The sequence below is a fragment of the Saccopteryx bilineata genome, chromosome 4, assembly GCF_036850765.1.
Source record: "Saccopteryx bilineata isolate mSacBil1 chromosome 4, mSacBil1_pri_phased_curated, whole genome shotgun sequence".
NCBI classification, from domain to species: Eukaryota; Metazoa; Chordata; class Mammalia; order Chiroptera; family Emballonuridae; genus Saccopteryx; species Saccopteryx bilineata.
Window position 1 is genome coordinate 129,527,400 of NC_089493.1, and position 17,800 is coordinate 129,545,199.

Below are 17,800 nucleotides of genomic sequence, written 5' to 3' on the forward strand. Positions count from 1 at the left end.
GGGCTTGCTGGATAAATCTCAGTCAGGGTGCATGTGGGAGTCTGTCTCTGTCTCCCCTCCTCTCACTGGATAAAAAAAATCAGAAATGGGATTGGAGACCCTCTTTCTTCAGCACAGTGTCTGCTGTCCTATTTGACTATTAAGTCCCCATGTGATTCTATGAGGTTTTTGTAACATGACCAACCTGTACCAACCTGTACCTGGGGCAGAGTTTTTACCTAAAATTTGCAAAGGAAGGTCCAAAGGCAAAGGGGAACCTTGGAATAAAGGTGTCCTATATGGGAGGTGGTCCTGTCCTTACCTCACTTCTTGCCTACTCAAAGCTACCCCACCTCCTGCTCCATGAAGACCCAGGGGCAGCAGATTAAGGAGAAAAAGCTATCATGCCTTTCTGGGTTGGGGTAGAGTTTTGGAGGGAGGCCCGGAACACGGCCTTTTGATTTAAAAGGCCTCCTGCAGTGCCACAAACCTGAAGACAGTAAACAGGACAATGAGTTGTGTCCACCAAAGACTTCCACATGGATGCTGATTCCGTTTGTTGGTAAGAATGGGGAAGCCAGAGGTGGACTGCACTCTGATTCCATGGCTGGCGGGCCCGTGGCTCAGGAATGGGGAAACATCCACATTTGAGGTCAGAGTCCAGATTCCAACTCTGACCTCCAGATTCCAATTTGGCTGGTCTAATCACTATCATCTCTTAATGACTAAGGAGGCTTTCGAGCCAGATGGCTTTCACGGCTGGAACCTGAGAAGAAACACAAGTGATGCTTAAGATGGGAAACAGGTGATGTTGGAACCAAGAGGATCTCTGGGGTAATGCAATAAATACAGCACCTCGCAAGTGCCAGGCATCAGGGAAAGTATGAAAGACTCAGACACTGACCCTGGTCTGAAGGTAACTCAGGGTAGGAGGGGCGGTGGGGCAGGTGTAGAAATCTGTAATACACACAGAAAGGAAAATGAGGTGAGACTGAAATCTTCATTTATTTTTTCCATCCAGTCATTCAGGTACTCTCGTAAGTAAGTGCTCTGGACAGAAAGAGAAATGAAACTGGTCTCTACTCCTTGAAGCCACCATTAAAATACTGAATTGGCATCACCCAGGAAGCTTTTCAAAATACAGGTCTCCAGCCCAGACATACTGATTCTGAAGGTCTGGAAGTGGCACCAAAAAACCCTGAAGCTCCAGTTCTAGGTGTTTGTTCTCCAGATTCAGGTCCTGGCCTTGTGGGATAACAAGGGAAGGGAGCCCAGAGGAAGAAGAGCCAAAGATAGGGAGAAAGGCTTCCTGGCCCACTTCTGCCAGGAAGCCCTCCCTGACCACCCCAGCCCACTGGTCTGCATGTCCTGACCTCAACCTCCTGTATGTACTGCAGTTCTCCTAAATGACTGCTAGTGTAGTCCTCTTGGCTCCTGGGTGTGTTTTACCTTGGAAGCTGAGTACGTCCATGTTCTGAGGTCATTGTGACCAGGGTTCCAGGGGCCTTGTGACACACAACGGGCTGGCTCTGTTCAAGTATGGGAGGTCAGGAGAGGCCCAGTTCCCCCTGGGAATGCAACTCATCCCCCACTAGGAAGATTATTTTCCTGCCGATTAAGCATCCTTTAGGAAGCTCCAAGTATGCTCTAGCCAGAGGCTGCTTGGAAGGCAACCAGCAGGAATCATGACCACCCTCTCTCCTGAAAATAGCCTGTCTGCCAGGCTGTCGGCCTCCTTCATTCTGGTGCGTGCTCTCCATCAGCTCCAAGCCCCTCCCTTCCTACCACTTCTCTGGTTTGTATTAGCCCATTTTCCCCTGCTGGGTGGGAAAGACTGGAACAGTGAGCTAGCCTAGGTTGTCCCTTGGTCTCAACATCAGCGCCAACAACAGGACTGAGAAACACAGATCCCCTTTCACCCTTCTCTCTAAGCCAGTGTTACCTTTTCCCCTACATGTGACATTCTCACTCATGAGTTTTAGATTTGCAAGTTCATTGGCGAAGATGCTGGTTAACTTTCCCTGGGGCTTTTGCCAACAATTTTGATATGCTGCCGCTAGGTGGCAGTCATGCTTTGGTGAGGGGTGTCTCCCAAGCCTAGCTGGTAAGATTTATCCATGAGAAGTCAGCCTCAGCCATAAAAATTTTCCACACAGCATATATTTTCCAAAATTATAGGAACTAATCATAATTTCAGGTCTTGTTAATAGTAGTGGTTAAGACAGCTAGACATAAAGCAGAAATCCAAAATGGATACCTATCTCCCTAAATTTTTAGATGTTGTCACTTTTTTGCAGATTTTGACCAGTGCTAGGTTTGAATTTTCTTTCTTTCATTTCTATGCACTTAGAGAAAGATAATAACAAAGCCACAAACTTTCACATGTAATTTATGATGTACAAGGATGACCCTAAATACTTTAAGTGTAGCTACTTACCCTCATCATAACCTTATGGATGGATGAAAAAAGTTGAGGCAGAGATTAAATAACTTGCCTGTAGTCACACAGTTACTAAGCAGCAAGGCTGGTGTTTAGACCCAGACAGGTGGGCCACGGAGTTCGTCTTCCCTTTTTTTTTTTTTTTTTTGAGACTGAGAGGCAGGGAGAGAGAGACAGTAACATCAAGCTGCTCCTGTATGTGCCCTAACTAAGGAATCAAACTGGCAACCTTTCCACTCCATAATGATGCTCCATCCAACAGAGCTATCTAGCCAGGGCTTAATTTTTATTGATAAAACAAAACAAAACAAAACAAAAAAACAACAACACAGAGAGAGGATGAGAGAGAAAGGGGAAGGAGAAAGGAAGCATTCATTTGCTGTTCCACTCAGTCATGCATTCATTGGTTGCTTCCCCATATGTGCCCTGATAGGGGATCAAACCTTCAACCTTGTCATTTTGGGATGACACTCTTAACTGACTGAGCTAACCAGCCAGGGCCGAGTCTGTCTTCCAATATAGTGACTCTCAACGTGTGGGGCCCAAACCTGCAGCATCAACATCCATTGGGAACTTATGAGAAATGCGGGTTCTTGGGCCCTGGATCTTTGGAACCAGAAACTCTGGGGGCAGAGCCTGGGGATCTGTTTTAACAAATGCATGGTACATCCTATGGATGATTCTGACGTGCAGCCAACCTTGAGAAGCATGGCTTTAGACCCTATTTCCATCCACATGCTACACTGATGGTACACTCATAGTGCATTAGGGTCCTCCCTCCTAAGCCATAGTTTCATTAAGGGTCCTCCCTCCTAAGCCATAGTTGCTGTTGGACTTGTGTCTTGTCCCTCAGGTGAACTGGAATGAAAAAGAGGTTGAGAACCTTAAGCAGAATCAGAGGCCTCCCCCAGGCTTTCTTGGGAGCTCTATCACTGTGAGCATTCAGGGAAACATGGCATCAAAGCTTTCATAGAAAGTTTTTCTTATCCTCCAGTGAATTCTCTACTTTACTAAATATATGACTGGAAATCCTGAACTTAGTGGTGCAGAAGGTGGGGAGATGTGTACTGCAGCCAAGGCCTCTGGCAGACGAAGCGATTAGAAGGACAGACCCACTGAGGATTCCCACTGTAGGCCTCTTTCTGCAGGTTTGCTGGTGGAGAGCTTAACCTGTTCATGCACGCGGTGAGGGTAGGAGATGCCACAGTGGCTCTGCCCAGCAGAGCTTGTCCCAGGAGATGAGAAAAGCAGCTCCTGCATTGCTGAAGGATATCCAACATCCTGTGTGCTACACATTTTCATCCCTGGTTACCAGGCCATTGCAATCATGTGGTGGTGCAGGGCAGCATAATAAGGAAGGGGAATGTGGGAGACTGGAGGTGGATTTGAGAGGATATGCAGCAGACAGTCCCCATCACTTAGAAGGACCCCAGATACAGGTTCTGTGATTCCTGGCACAGACAGGTGCTATGGATGTATAAGGAGAAGGGAGGGAGGAGGATTTCATGAGGAAATTCTCACCGTTAGCCCTCTGCAAGTCAGCAAGCCTCTGGTGTTTGTCCTTGGCTTGCTAGCAGATGTCTAGATGCTTGTGGGTAGCCTATTGCTAGCTTAGGTTTGGGGAGATACAGGGAAGTAGAGGAAGTAGAGGGTATACGGAAAAGAGTTTCCTAGAAAGATAAGGCAATGACTTTTTTTCTTTAGTGAGAAAGAGACAGACAGACAGACAGACAGGAAGGGAGAGAGATGAGAAGCATCAACTCATAGTTGTGGCTCCTTAGTTGTTCATTGATTGTTTTCTCATATGTGCCTTGACGGGGGGGGGGGGGGCTACAGCAGCGTGAGTGACCCCTTGCTGAAGCCTGAGACTGGGTCATGTCTGTGATCTCACACTCAAGCCAGTGACAGAGCACTCAAGCTGGTGAGCCCACGCTCAAGCTGGAGACCTTGGGATTTTGAACCTAAGTTTTCAGAGTCCCAGGTTGACGCTCTATCCACTGTGCCACCACCTGGTCAGGTTGGGCAATTACTTTTTATAAAGAAATGCAGGCCCTGGATGGTTGGCTCAGTGGTAGAGCTTTGGCCTGGCGTGCAGGAGCCCCAGGTTCAATTCCTGGCCAGGGCACACAGGAGAAGCACCCATCTGCTTCTCCACCCCTCCCCCTCTCCTTCCTCTCTGTCTCTCTCTTCCCCTCTCGCAGCCAAGGCTCCATTGAAGCAAAGTTGGCCCAGGTGCTGAAGATGGCTCTGTGGCCTCTGCCTCAGGCGCTAGAATGGCTCTGGTTGCAACAGAGCGACGCCCCAGATGGGCAGAGCATCACCCCCTGGTTGGCGTGCTGGGTGTGCTACACATTTTCATCCCTGGTTACCAGGCCATTGCAATCACGTGGTGGTGCAGGGCAGCATAACAACTTCAGAAAAAATACAAAAAAAAAATACAAAAAAAAGAAATGCAGCCCTGGCAAAGTAGGCAGAGGGTGCATTACTGCAGGTAGAGGTTCAGTGTGCAAATTCTTGGAGCTTTGCAGCAGATGGCTCATTTTGACATTTCTGATGATCTCTCCTTATTGGGTTGACACCTTACTCTTATTGTGGCATGCTACGCATATCACTTTGATAACTTGACCACTCTGTTATTGTGTTTGACTCCTTTTTCATATATTTGTTCCTCTTTTTTATTCATCTTTCTAAGGCATTTCACTTTATCATATACCTTTTGCTAACAATTTGTGTGGATGTGTATGTTTTATTCAAACTGAAAATCCTTGCCTTTTGTCCTTCCCAATGGCATGACTTTGGGGTTTACCTCCTGGACTTTTGTACCATAGAGGTCTGGGTTTGAGTCTCAGCTCTGATACTTGCTATGTGACTTCCGATACACTAGTTAACTCCCCTATAGTCTCCTAACTATAAAACAGTGTGATCACTATGCCTACCTCATAGATGGCTATGAAGATGAGATGAGATGAGCTGACATATTTAAAGTGCCTAGAACAGTGCCTGCCACATCAGCGATGCTTTTAAGGTTTACAAGTAAGAAGAGAATTTCATGGATTTATTTTCAAAATTGATTTCTTTGGATCTCTATTACTGTTGTGCTTTGGGGTTTTTATCAATTTCTTGGGTTGTTTTTTTTTTGTTTTCTTCTTATTTTTTAAAGATTTTTAAAAATTTATTGATTTTACAGAGAGAGGAGAGAGAGTAGGAATAGAAGTACTAACTCATAGTTGCTTCACTTTAGTTGTTCATTGATTGTTGTATGTGCCTTGACCAGGCAAGCCCAAGGTTTTGAAACAGCACCTTCAGCATTCCAGGTCAACACTCTATCCACTGTACACCACAGGTCAGGCTATTGTTTCCTTTTTTGTTTGTTTGTTTGTTTGTTTCTTTTTTCTGAAGCTGGAAACAGGGAGAGACAGTCAAACAGACTCCCGCATGCGCCCGACCGGGATTCACCCGGCACGCCCACCATGGGGCGACGCTCTGCCCACCAGGGGGCGATGCTCTGCCCATCCTGGGCGTCGCCATGTTGCGACCAGAGCCACTCTTGTGCCTGGGGCAGAGGCCACAGAGCCATCCCAAGCGCCCGGGCCATCTTTGCTCCAATGGAGCCTTGGCTGTGGGAGGGGAAGAGAGAGACAGAGAGGAAAGCGCGGTGGAGGGGTGGAGAAGCAAATAGGCGCTTCTCCTGTGTGCCCTGGCCGGGATTCAAACCCGGGTCCTCCGCACGCTAGGCTGACGCTCTACCGCTGAGCCAACCAGCCAGGGCTTCCTTTTATTTTTAAAGTGAGTTAAAAGAAAAATGTCTGGTTCCTATAAATCTCTAATTTTTTAAAGTCAAAAGTAAAATAATTTCTCATGACTCCATCTTCAAATCTAATAAAGAAGTTGAATTTGTAGTTAAAAGAAAATCTTCCCACAAAGAAAACTCCAGGACTAGATGGCTTCATTGGTGAGTTGTATCAAACACCAAGGAACGCAACATTATTATGTCTACAAAAACTCCAAACAATTGAAAAGCATAATGCATTCCTACTCATTCTATGAGGTCAACATTATACCCTAACACTAAAATCAAAGGCATTACAAGAAAATTATAGACTGATACCTTTCATAAACACAGATGCAAAATTTTTAAGTAAAAATTCAGCAAATAGTACCCAATGATCTATAAGAAAGATGATATATGATCACCAAATTAAATTTATCCCATTTCTATAGAGGCAGAACATTATTTCAAAATAATAAACATTCATTCCTGATTAAAAAAACAAAAAACTCTCAGCAAACTAGAAACAGAAGGGAACTTTCTCAATCCAGGAAGGAGTAGCTACTGAGAGTCTGCAGTTGACATCATGCCATATCATGAAGCCGAATGCTTTTTTGTTCCACTGGGAACAAAGCACAGACACCTGCTCTCACCACTTATATTCAGGGTTGCACTGAAGTTTCTAACTGGTGCTTAAGACAAGGATAGAAAATAAAAGACATCCAACCTAGAAAGGAAAAAATGAAACTGTCTTTATTCACAGACACATGATCATCGATGTCAGGACTGGCAAACGTCTACAAAGTCGAGTAGTAAGTGGCTTAGTTTTTGTGTGTTGTTTCTGTTGCAACTACATAACATTGCTATTGTAGTGTGGAAGCAGCCACAGATAATGCATGAATTAGTGGACATGGCTGTGTGCCAATAAAACTTTATCTAAAAAACAAGTTGGAGGCAGAGCTGACTCACAGATCATAGTTGCTGATCCTTGGCCTGAATAATAAGCCCCATAGAATCCACCAAAACAAAACAAAACAACAAAAACCTAGTAGAATTAATAAGTGAGGTTAGTGAGGTTTCAGGATACAAGATCAATATACAAAAATCTATTGTGGGCCCTGGCCGGTTGGCTCAGCGGTAGAGCGTCGGCCTGGCGTGTGGGGGGACCCGGGTTCGATTCCCGGCCAGGGCACATAGGAGAAGCGCCCATTTGCTTCTCCACCCCCCCTTCCTCTCTGTCTCTCTCTTCCCCTCCCGCAGCCAAGGCTCCATTGGAGCAAAGATGGCCCGGGCACTGGGGATGGCTCCTTGGCCTCTGCCCCAGGCACTAGAGTGGCTTTGGTGGCGGCAGAGCGACGCTCCGGAGGGGCAGAGCGTCGCCCCTGGTGGGCATGCCGGGTGGATCCCGGTCGGGCGCATGCGGGAGTCTGTCTGACTGTCTCTCCCTGTTTCCAGCTTCAGAAAAATACAAAAAAAAAAATCTATTGTGGCTGGCCAACTGGCTCAGTGGGTAGAGCATCAGCCCAGCATATGAATGTGCTGGGTTCAATTTCCAGTCAGGGCACACATGAGAAGTGCCCATCTGCTTCTCCACCCCTCTCTCTCTGCCTTCTTTACCTCTTCTCTTGTAGCCAATGGCTTGATTGGTTCAAGCATTGGTCCCAGGCACTGTGAATAGCTTGTTTTTTCTGAGCGGGTCAGCCTCAGGCATTAAAAATAGCTTGGTTGATTCAAGCATTGGCTCCAGGTGGTTCTTGCTAGGTGGATTGTGGTCAGAGTTCATGGAGGAGTTTGTCTCACTCTCTCTTCTCCTCTCACTTAAAAAAACAAAACAAAACAAAAAAACTACTGTATCTCTATATAGTAGCAATGAACAATTGTTAAGTTGAAATTTAAAAAAGAACATCTTTTACAATAACACCCCCAAAAAGGAATATTTAAGGATAACTCTGGCAGAATATATGAATAACCTATACATTTAAAACTGTAAAACATTGCTGAGAGAAGAAATTAAAGAAGACCTTTATAAGAATTATACAATGTTCATGGGTCAGAAGACTCAACAATAGTGTTATCAATTCTCCCTGAATTGATCTGTAGATTTGATATAATCCCCATCAAAATTTCAGCTGTCTTTATTACAGAAATTGATCAACTGACTAAAATTTGTCTGGAAATGTCTTCCTAAAGTTCATGCATTTCCTTTTATGACAAGGAATCCAGGACACAGCCCAGCTTTGTCTATCGCCTCCTATGCCTAGTCTTGCCACTGTGCAGGCTGAGTTGCAGCCTGTGACTAAGTAAAGGTTATGAGAGCATAACAGCTGTCAGAGGGACAGACACCTGGCTGAGATGACAGTGTCTTTGCAAGAGAGGCGTGGCATCTGGGCAGACCTGGCTTCCCAAGGTTAAGCCAACACTGAGATTTTTTTGTAACTTCTTGGGCATGTATGTCCTATTTTGGTTTAGAAGATAAAGAATGCATTGAGAAGCTAGAGTGGGTCCCCAGGGGATCTGATCTCCAAAGGGAAAGTTTCCAAAGAATGGGAAATACAGCAAATAGACCATGGCCATGGTGGTCCCTGGTCTGGCTCTAAAGGGCACAGGGCACCAGAGCTGGGTGCTGCAGGCACAAGGGCTGAGAACTGCTTTGTGGCCAAGCATGCTTGGTAGCGGAAACAAGTTTCAGACCGACCTCTCAGTGCACCATCTTCCGAGCACTGCCAACCCTCAAAGCAGATGGCAGACTGAAGGGAAGGCTTGGGGCGCAGGGCCAGGTGACAACAGGAGGGAGGTATCCATCAGTGGAGCACTCAGGAAGAGCCAATTCAGGAAACTTGGGAGAATGTCTTGCTTGGTGAGTTTTCTTTCCTTCCTTTCTTTCTTTTCTCCCTCCCTCTCTTTACCTTCCTTCCTTCCTTCCTTCCTTCCTTCCTTCCTTCCTTCCTTCCTTCCTTCCTTCCCTTTTTTTTTTTGTTACTACTCTGAAGGGTCCCTGAGTCTGTAGTTTACCCCCAGTGTTGCTTTGAGATGATGGCATTAGGAACGTAAAAGGAAAGCTGGCCCGGTGTTGCAAAATGAAAGGTGAAACTGTTTTCTTAAACGATGAAAGGGTTTAGAAAATACATTATTATTTAAAATATACTGCTCAATCCATCCCTACCAAGCAAGATCTTGGTGGAAATTATCCCAGAGCTGAGCCTGCGGGCTTCTGTTTCTCCAGTTCTGCGTTACCGTCAATACCTTGCTCCTCACATGGTCCACAGATGCAGTGTCAGCAACCCAACCCCTAGGGGAGTTTGTTGGAAAATGCATGAGTCTGGCCCACTCCAGACATTCTGACTCATAATCTGCATTTTAAGCAGATCATCAGGTGACACATTTGGAATTTTAAGTTTGAGTCACCTGTGTGCATATTCAGGAACATATTAATGGGAGGTCATTTCAATAAGAACTCTAACTCCTTGTTATTGTTTTATGAGCACTTTTAATTGCTTGGTATGCAGTGGTACTCCCCCCCAAACACACACACACACACACACACACGCACACACGCACACGCACACACGCACACACGCACACACGCACACACGCACACACGCACACACGCACACACCCCTTATGTAAACCAGAAACCATCCCAGGCAAGGGAAATGAAGCGCAGGAATGTGTGTAATTAGTACTTATTTTATATATATTTTTATGATCAAAGCAACATATATCACTATAGAAAAGTTTTAAAATATAATAAAAAAGGGGAAAATTACTTATAATCCTATCCAAAAATAATCACTGTTGTTTTTAGGTAGGATTTTTGTTTATTTGTTTTTTGGTATTTTTTTAGTATTCTTTCTAACTGAATTTTTATAGTGGTTTATTCACTATGTAGTTGAGTATATAAGGTGCAGTTTAATAACACATAACAGACATTTATGGCTGTTAATACACAGAGAGGATAGATACTAAATGTGCAATTTTGCATCCTGCTTTTTCCTGTTACTTTTCCAGCTTATTATTCATTCCTTGTAAGCACTGTTTTATATGCCTCATAATATTCTGCTGAGCATGTAAACCAGTTTACTATTCTCTGTTGCTTAACATTTAGAACACTTGTATTTTTCATTTCGGTAAGTGTTGTACCATAAAAATTATTGTGCATATGGCATTTTTTTCTATATATGTGCTCATTTTCTCAGGATAAATTTCCAGAAGTGAGTCAGCATACACTGAGCTTAGATGCACATTGCAAAACCCAGAATGTGTCATTTAAAAACCCACACTTAAATGAAGAGTCAAAGGCCCCTGACCAAGGGCTGAGTGGTTGTCCTTACCAGGTGAAGAGAAAGCCACCCATTGACAAGACAGAATGGGATGGCTTCTTTGACGAGAACGGTCAGTTGGCCAAATCACGGGACTTCATTTGTGTTAACATCTTGGAAAGGGTACGGTCCTCAAGCTACCATTGGCCTTCCCCTGGAACTAGGGGCATGGGTGGGCAAGGGGGGAGGTGGCATTGGTAGGGGCCCTTTTGATAGGCATCAGAGAACCTATGACCTCTCAACCCCCACCCCAGGGCCTACACCCCATCGTGAGGACAGAAGCCTGGAAGTTCCTCACGGGCTACTACTTGTGGCAGAGTTCCCAAGACGAGCGGCTCGCGGTAGACAGCACAAGGAGGTAGCACATTCCAGACCCTGACTGTGGAGGATGGGTAGCTGGGCAGGGGGGAGAGGGTGCCCACCCCAACCTGGCAGTTTCAGTCAGACTTCAGACAGGCTTCTCATTCTGAGTGGCAAAGTCACCAGGGCACTCCTGACTCAGGGCCCACACACAGGAGGGGTCTTTACCACCAACCCCCACCCTGACTGCTGACACGGGCTCTTACTCCTCCCTCAGCCTTTCACACTCTTCCCCACAGCCTGTGCACCTACTGGAGGTGCAGAAGGTGGACCCACTGGGCGAACCAGAGACAAGTCCAGGGCAGTAGGGCATCCAAGGGCTAGCTGGGGCTTCCAGAGAGTCCAACAAGAGCCCACTGTGTCAGTGTCCCAAGGCTGCAGCAACAGAACCACAGACCAGGTGTCTTCCCACAAGAGGGACCCTCTCAGTCCTGGAGGCCAGGGCCCAAAAGCAAGGCGCTGGCAGGGCTGACTCCCCACTCCCCACACACATACACACAAGTGCTCCGTGCGAGAGTACCGAACGCGCCTCCCGGAGTTCTGGTAGCTCTGGGCATCCCCTGGCGTGTGGCTGCACCACTGCAGTCTCTGCCTCCTGGTCATATGACCATCTCCGCTCTCTGCAGGTCCTTCTGTGTAACTCTCAGAAGGACGCTTGTCATTGGATTTAGGGCCCAACTAGTTAATCAAGAAGGATCTCATCTTGAGACCCTTAACTTGATTATATCTGCAAAGACCCTTTTTCCCCAGTAAGGTCACACTCCCAGATTCTAGGGGTTAGAGCATAGACATCTCTTTTTTGGGGGTCATCATTCAGCCTTCTATACCACCAGCTCACTGTAATGATGGGCACAAAGCACCCTCTCATCCAATCCTTATCATTCTGATGCATACATGTTTGTGTTATCTCACTGTATAGATGAGGAAACTGAGGCTTAGAGAGGAACAGCGAGGTCGCCACGGCTCAACCTTCTCTGTAGACACCTGGTTATTAAGTTGTGAAGACAGGATTCAGGTGCGGTCATCAGACTGCAGAACCAGGAGGTCAATCTCATTCCTGCCTGCACTCTGGGCAGGTGGTGCACGGTGGAGGATGGTTGGGGGCCAGCACAGACAAAGGGATGCGGAGCATCCCAGACTGTGGGCACAGCTCAGGGTCCCTAGATGGGCTGGGAGGAGAGGCTGCCTCACCTAGCTCCCACCCTGTCCTCACAGGAAGAACTACGAAGCCTTATGCCAGATGTATGAGAGGATCCAGCCCCTCCTGGAAAACTTGCACCAGAACTTCATCGAGACTCGGAACAGCATCAGTGAGCAGGCGAGGGCGGGCAGGGCCACGCCACCCCTGGGAACCATCCCTGACCTCTCCGCAGTCTTGTGGGGTTGGTTCCTTGGTTCCCGAGAGCTGCCCTGACACATGCCTGGAATGGTCTGGCCACACCATTATTCGTCCATCCACCTGTCTCTGCTGGCTGCCCCTAGATGCCAGCATGGTGTTTGCAGAGGTGCACGCTGTTCCTGCTGTTTGGTTTTCATCTCTTCCTCCCTTGGTCTTGGACTAGGCTGGGTTAGAATTGAACAAAGGGGGAGCATTCCTGGCAGTGGGTATAGTCTGGTCCAAGACTTGGCAGTGGGCCGGAACCTGGGCAGCTCAGGGTGTGGTGAGAGACGGAGCCTGGGGCCCAATGCTCCTTTCATAGCCCCCTCCCTCGGTATGTTGAGAAAAATAAACTCATGGACCTTCTGCACGAGGTGATCTGGTGCTACCCACCTGTCCCTTGCTCCCAACCTAGCTTGTGACATACAGAAACTCTATGACAAAGACCCCCTGGGAAACGTCCTTATTGACAAGAAGAGTCTAGAGAAGATACTGCTCCTGAGTTATGTCTGCAACACACAGGCAGGTGTGTGAAGCCCCCACGGCCCCTTGCCTCAGCTCCTTCTTGGAATGCCTTCCCTGCCCTGGCCTAGGCCTCCCACCGCCCCCCCCCCAGCACCTCCTCACAGGGCACTCTCCACCCAGAGTACCAGAAGGGCTTCCACGAGATGGTGATGCTGTTCCAGTTGATGGTGGAACATGACCATGAGACCTTCTGGCTTTTCCAGTTCTTCCTGCAGAAAATGGTGAGGACTGGGTCTGAGCTCAGCACCCCCCCCCCCCCGAATTCTCTGAAGAACCTCTCAAGGTGAAGAAGGCATTGGCCCTCCAGACACTTACTATAGCTGCAGAACAGCTCTTGGGTCCCAGAGAAGCCAGGAAGAGCAAGGCCAACCCCAGTGCAGTGTGTTCTGGGTGGGTGGGGTAGCATGGGAGTTGAGGAGTGGGCTGGAGCGATGCTCTGAGTCCAGCTCTCTCCAAACCTAGAAAGAGGGAGACTGACCAGACCCAGAGATGGCATCCACTTCTGGCATTCCTCTCCCAGCATGCTCTGCTCCCACAAACACTCCATGGCTCAGGATAAAATCCAGTAACATTAGGCAGGCACACACATCCTGCATTGTTGGTCCACAGTCCCACTGCTCCTTTCACATGAGATGCACCTCAGGCACCCTAGGAACTTGGTGTTCAGATTGCTGTTCAGATTGCTGCTCCCTGGAACACTGTCCCTGGACAGATATTCCTAATGCTCTGGGAGAGGCTTCCCAGAACCCACCTCCCTTCCCTCCACCCAGGTGGCAGCGAACTCACTGCTTACATTATCCTGGTTCTGACCCACGGTGTGGGTAAGAAGGAAGCCCTGGGCTCACTGCTTTGTAAGCCACACATGGAATATCTCTGCATCACACACACACACATACACGACACACACACGGGAACACATACATACAAATGGATACCCTTGTGCACACAGATTGCACAGACACAGACATGATGTGCGCACACACACGTCCACAGAACCCAGACTCGTACAGACACACGCACCTAACCTGGGTCTCCAGAACTGGGGAGGTGGTGGAGCGGGGTGGGCTGATGGACACTCTCAAGCCCAGCACACTGTTTCCCTCCCGCCCACTATCTTTGCAGGAGCACAGCTGTGTCATCAACATCGGGGTAGGCAAGAACCTGGACATGCTCAACAACCTGATCACCTTTCTGGACCCTGTGTTTGCCGAGCACCTCAGTGAGTAAGCCCTTGGGCCACTGCACAGGGTCATGTAGCCATCTCCCCAGGCCCTCGGAGGAGGGTTCATCATGATGGGGTTGGAATCTGGACCATTAAAAATCACCCACAAGGCTCTGGCCGGTTGGCTCAGCGGTAGAGCGTCAGCTTGGCGTGTGGGGGACCAGGGTTCGATTCCCAGCCAGGGCACATAGGAGAAGCGCCCATTTGCTTCTCCCCCCCCCTCTTTCCTCTCTGTCTCTCTCTTCCCCTCCTGCAGCCAAGGCTCCATTGGAGCAAGGATGGTCCGGGCGCTGGGGATGGCTCCTTGGCCTCTGCCCCAGGCGCTAGAGTGGCTCTGGTCACGGCAGAGCAATGCCCCGGAGGGGCAGAGCATCGCCCCCTGGTGGGCAGAGCATCGCCCCTGGTGGGCGTGCCGGGTGGATCCCGGTTGGGCGCATGCGGGAGTCTGTCTGACTGTCTCTCCCCGTTTCCAGCTTCAGAAAAATACAACAACAAAAAAATCACCCACAAATACTCCCCAAAGGCGGTGAGAAGGGTGGTGGCCAAGGGTCTGTATTTCCAGAATGCGTTGTGTGCTCTGTTGCTGGCCAGTCGTGTCTGCTCTGATCCCAGTCTCCTGACCGGTGCCTCTCCCCATGTTTCCCCCACAGAAGGAACGGGTGCGGGGGCCGTGCAGTCTCTCTTCCCTTGGTTCTGCCTCTGTTTCCAGCGCGCTTTCAAGTCCTTTGATGATGTCTGGAGGCTCTGGGAGGTGAGGTGCTCTGCTGGGGTCAGGCCCGCCCTCGAATGACAGTAGGACAGCCCTTTGGCTTGCCCCCCCCATTGCTGGCTTTGGATGGATGCCAGGCATTCAGGGTTTACTGGCCAGTGACCCTGCGCCTGCCTTGTTGGAGGAGACTGGACGTCAGTTCACCCATCTGCTTGTGCACTACCTCCGTCCTCACCTTCTCAGGGCAGGAGAGGGGGCCTGGGCCCATGCTGTGAACCCCAGCCTGTAGCTCAGCTTCCTTGACTCCTGCGTGGGTGGTGTAAGGCCAGAGGCCACCACCGTGGCTAGGCAGGTTCCCACTGGATTCAGGCAGATGGTAAGAAACTGTGGAGCCGGAAAATGATGGCCACTCCATTTATTAAAGTCTAGTAATGGCAGATGAGCAAAAAGGCAGGGAAGACCGCTTCCCTTTTCATTGCTGGACTCTCCCAGACTCACAGCGCAAAACAGGCCCCCACCAGCCTCAGCACTCCCCAGCCAAACAGACCTGCCAAAATCTCAGGCCTCCCAAGCCCCTCAGCTCTCTCCTCCTTTCTCTCTCCCTGCACCCCCCAGCAAAACAGGCTGGGGAAAAAATCCTTCTCCAGCAAACAATAGCAAACAATCCCCATGGAGGCAGGCAATCTGCAATTTGCAATCTGCCACCCTGAGGGCAAGAACCCACAACCTTCCACAGACTATACACACTGGCACTGCCCCAATACAAGCAAGCAAACCTAGAAAACAATTGTTCACCCAACAGGCGGCCTCACCCTGTTCCCAACCCGTCAGCTCCCCCTCCTCAGCCTTCCCTTCCACCTGGGTATTAGCTCCCTGTTGAGCCCTCACTCCAGGAGAGGATGGGGCCCCCACAGACAGGTCACACCTGCAGTCCTTTGGTCCTAGTCCCCCATAACCATCAGCAGATTACCCTCCCCAGGACATACCCACCACTCATCACTGCTCTGTCCAGTGGCCTCCACTGCCCACAGGACCCAAGCCAACATTCAGCCTGGACTGGTCAACCTTATGAGTCCCCCATGCCTCACTCTTTCCCCCGACTTCCTGGTCTCCATGCCCAAATCCATGACCACTGGCAGGACTTTGGCGACACCCCTGGATTGTTGACATCAGCCACTGCTTTGCTGAAACTCCCCTCAGATTATCACAGAGAGTTACCCAGTTATTCTCTACCCTCTTCCATCCCTCCCTCCCTTCCTCTCCCCACAGTCTTTCTTCCTTCTTCCCTCCCCTCTCTCATTCTCACTCTTCCTCCTCTTTCCATCTAATGAATTCTCTGAAGGCTTTTTCTCTGGTTCCCCCAGTAGCCAGCACAATGCCTAGAACTCCAGAGGGTAGCTGTGAACGCTGGCCTGCGTGAGTGTGTGTGTGTGAGTGTGTGAGCATGTAAGTCAATGGATAAGTGAATGAGTGATTCAGCAAGTCAGCACCAAGACCCAGGAATGTCTGACCCTGGACATGTGGCTGGTGGGCACCTCACCATCTTAAGTGCAATGCAGACTCAGGCCGCAGGCCAAGACTCGCCCGTCCATGCAGGTTCTGCTCACCGGGAAGCCCTGCAGAAACTTCCAGGTACCGGTGGCCTACAGCCTGCTGCACATGGTGCGTGAGCAAGTACTGCAGGAGAAAATGGCTGGTGATGACATCCTCCTGGTGAGAGCACCCTCCAGCGAAGCCAAGCCCCATGGCTGCTGGGGACTCTGACACCCCATGCCATCCTGGCTGAAGGCCCCAGTCTCGTGGGGTGCTGGGCCTCGGTGGCCTCTTTGCCCTTGGACAGGAATCACAGGAGAGCTAACATGTGCTGAGCTCATCCTGAGTGCTTTATAGAGGAGTTCATTCAAGCTTCACAAGAAATCTGACCCAGAGGGTCAAAGACCATCATCATCTTCACCCCTCCAGAGCATATGAAGAAACTGAGGCCTTGAATGGCACTTAACCACTAGGTTTGACTGCTTCACAGTCAGTCCCTTGGTCCTAGTGTCATCCTCTGGCAAAAGACCTAAAGTCTTCCTAAATTTCTAAACAGCAGCTGAAGTCCCTATTCACAAACCTCTTAGGTGGCTCCCTAATTATAAAACAAGTCATCCTTGGGAGCCCATAAGACCCTCAGTGGAACCCCCGAAACTGCCTAGAGCTTAGTAGGAAAACTGCATTTACCACCTCCCCAAAATATACGATTCCAGCATTGAAATCCCAGGCACTGTGCCAGGCAGACTGGGAAGAGATCAGGTGGCCCCGGGGACAGCCGTGAGCAGCGGTCTGTCCCCTCAGCCTGTGCCCTGCTTCCCCGCCACGTCTCGGCACAGGCCTGCAACAACCTGATTGACCTCGACGCCGATGAGCTGATCTCTGCCGCCTGCTTGGTCTACGCAGAGCTCATCCAGAAGGATGTAAGTGGTCCCAACTGTTTGTCCTTCTCCTCCTCCTCTTTCAGGAAGCCTTCCCTGAACTCCCAGGCCCAGCCTGCAGAAGGCATATGCAGCTGCAAAGACAGTGTGTGCCACGTGCTCTGCCACCAGCACACTGGGGTTCTCTGCGAGCTCTCCTCACTGCCTGCATGTGTCACTCATGCCTCTGTGAGCAGAGTGCAAGTCCCAAAAACAGGGCCCCCAACTGTGGTTCCCTGTGTCTTCCCAGGGGACCCGGGCACAGGGCTGAGTACCCAGGGACCCAGGAGAATATCACTGGTTGGGTAAACAGAGGAATGAGAGAAAGGGGCCAATGTCTGTTCCCTTCAACCTGCTGGACCTTCTTCTCCCCAGGTTCCTCAGCCATTGAAGGATTTCTTTCTCTGAGGACACATGCAATGAACAGATGCCCTCAGTGGACAAGACAGAGATGGTGCTTCAGCTGTGAGGCTAGGATCAAGTCCACTGGGGTATTAGGGTAAAGGCATAGTTAATACAGCTGCAGGACAAACCGCCTTCTGGAGTCACCATGTGTGCTGAGTGGGCCAATGTGTCCCAGGGCACAGAGGGCAGAGACAGGATTGTCCCATGAAAAGAGGCCCTGGCCGGGGAGAAGAGCGATTGCGAG

General features: G+C 49.3%; 1 protein-coding gene across 2 annotated transcripts; it reads left to right on the plus strand.

The window, feature by feature from the left end:
• Positions 1-1,664: 1,664 nt before the first annotated feature.
• Positions 1,665-17,559, plus strand: TBC1D21 (TBC1 domain family member 21). Of its 2 annotated transcripts, XM_066277171.1 has the most exons (11): positions 1,665-1,724; positions 10,523-10,630; positions 10,762-10,865; positions 12,083-12,177; positions 12,661-12,771; positions 12,891-12,991; positions 13,893-13,989; positions 14,643-14,743; positions 16,298-16,414; positions 17,071-17,154; positions 17,527-17,559. In XM_066277171.1, exons 1-11 carry the CDS (start codon positions 1,665-1,667, stop codon positions 17,557-17,559), a joined length of 1,011 nt encoding a protein of 336 aa, XP_066133268.1. The 2 variants fall into 2 exon arrangements, with proteins under 2 accessions (XP_066133268.1, XP_066133269.1); XM_066277172.1 differs by lacking the exon at positions 10,523-10,630.
• Positions 17,560-17,800: the final 241 nt, after the last annotated feature.

Coding starts and splice junctions, on each gene's coding strand:
- TBC1D21 (XM_066277171.1), top strand. CDS start 1,665: ATGACCACCCTCTCTCCTGAAAATAGCCTGTCTGCCAGGCTGTCGGCC. Junction 10,631..10,761: donor GTGTTAACATCTTGGAAAGG/GTACGGTCCTCA, acceptor CCCCCACCCCAG/GGCCTACACCCCATCGTGAG. Junction 13,990..14,642: donor TGTGTTTGCCGAGCACCTCA/GTGAGTAAGCCC, acceptor TTTCCCCCACAG/AAGGAACGGGTGCGGGGGCC.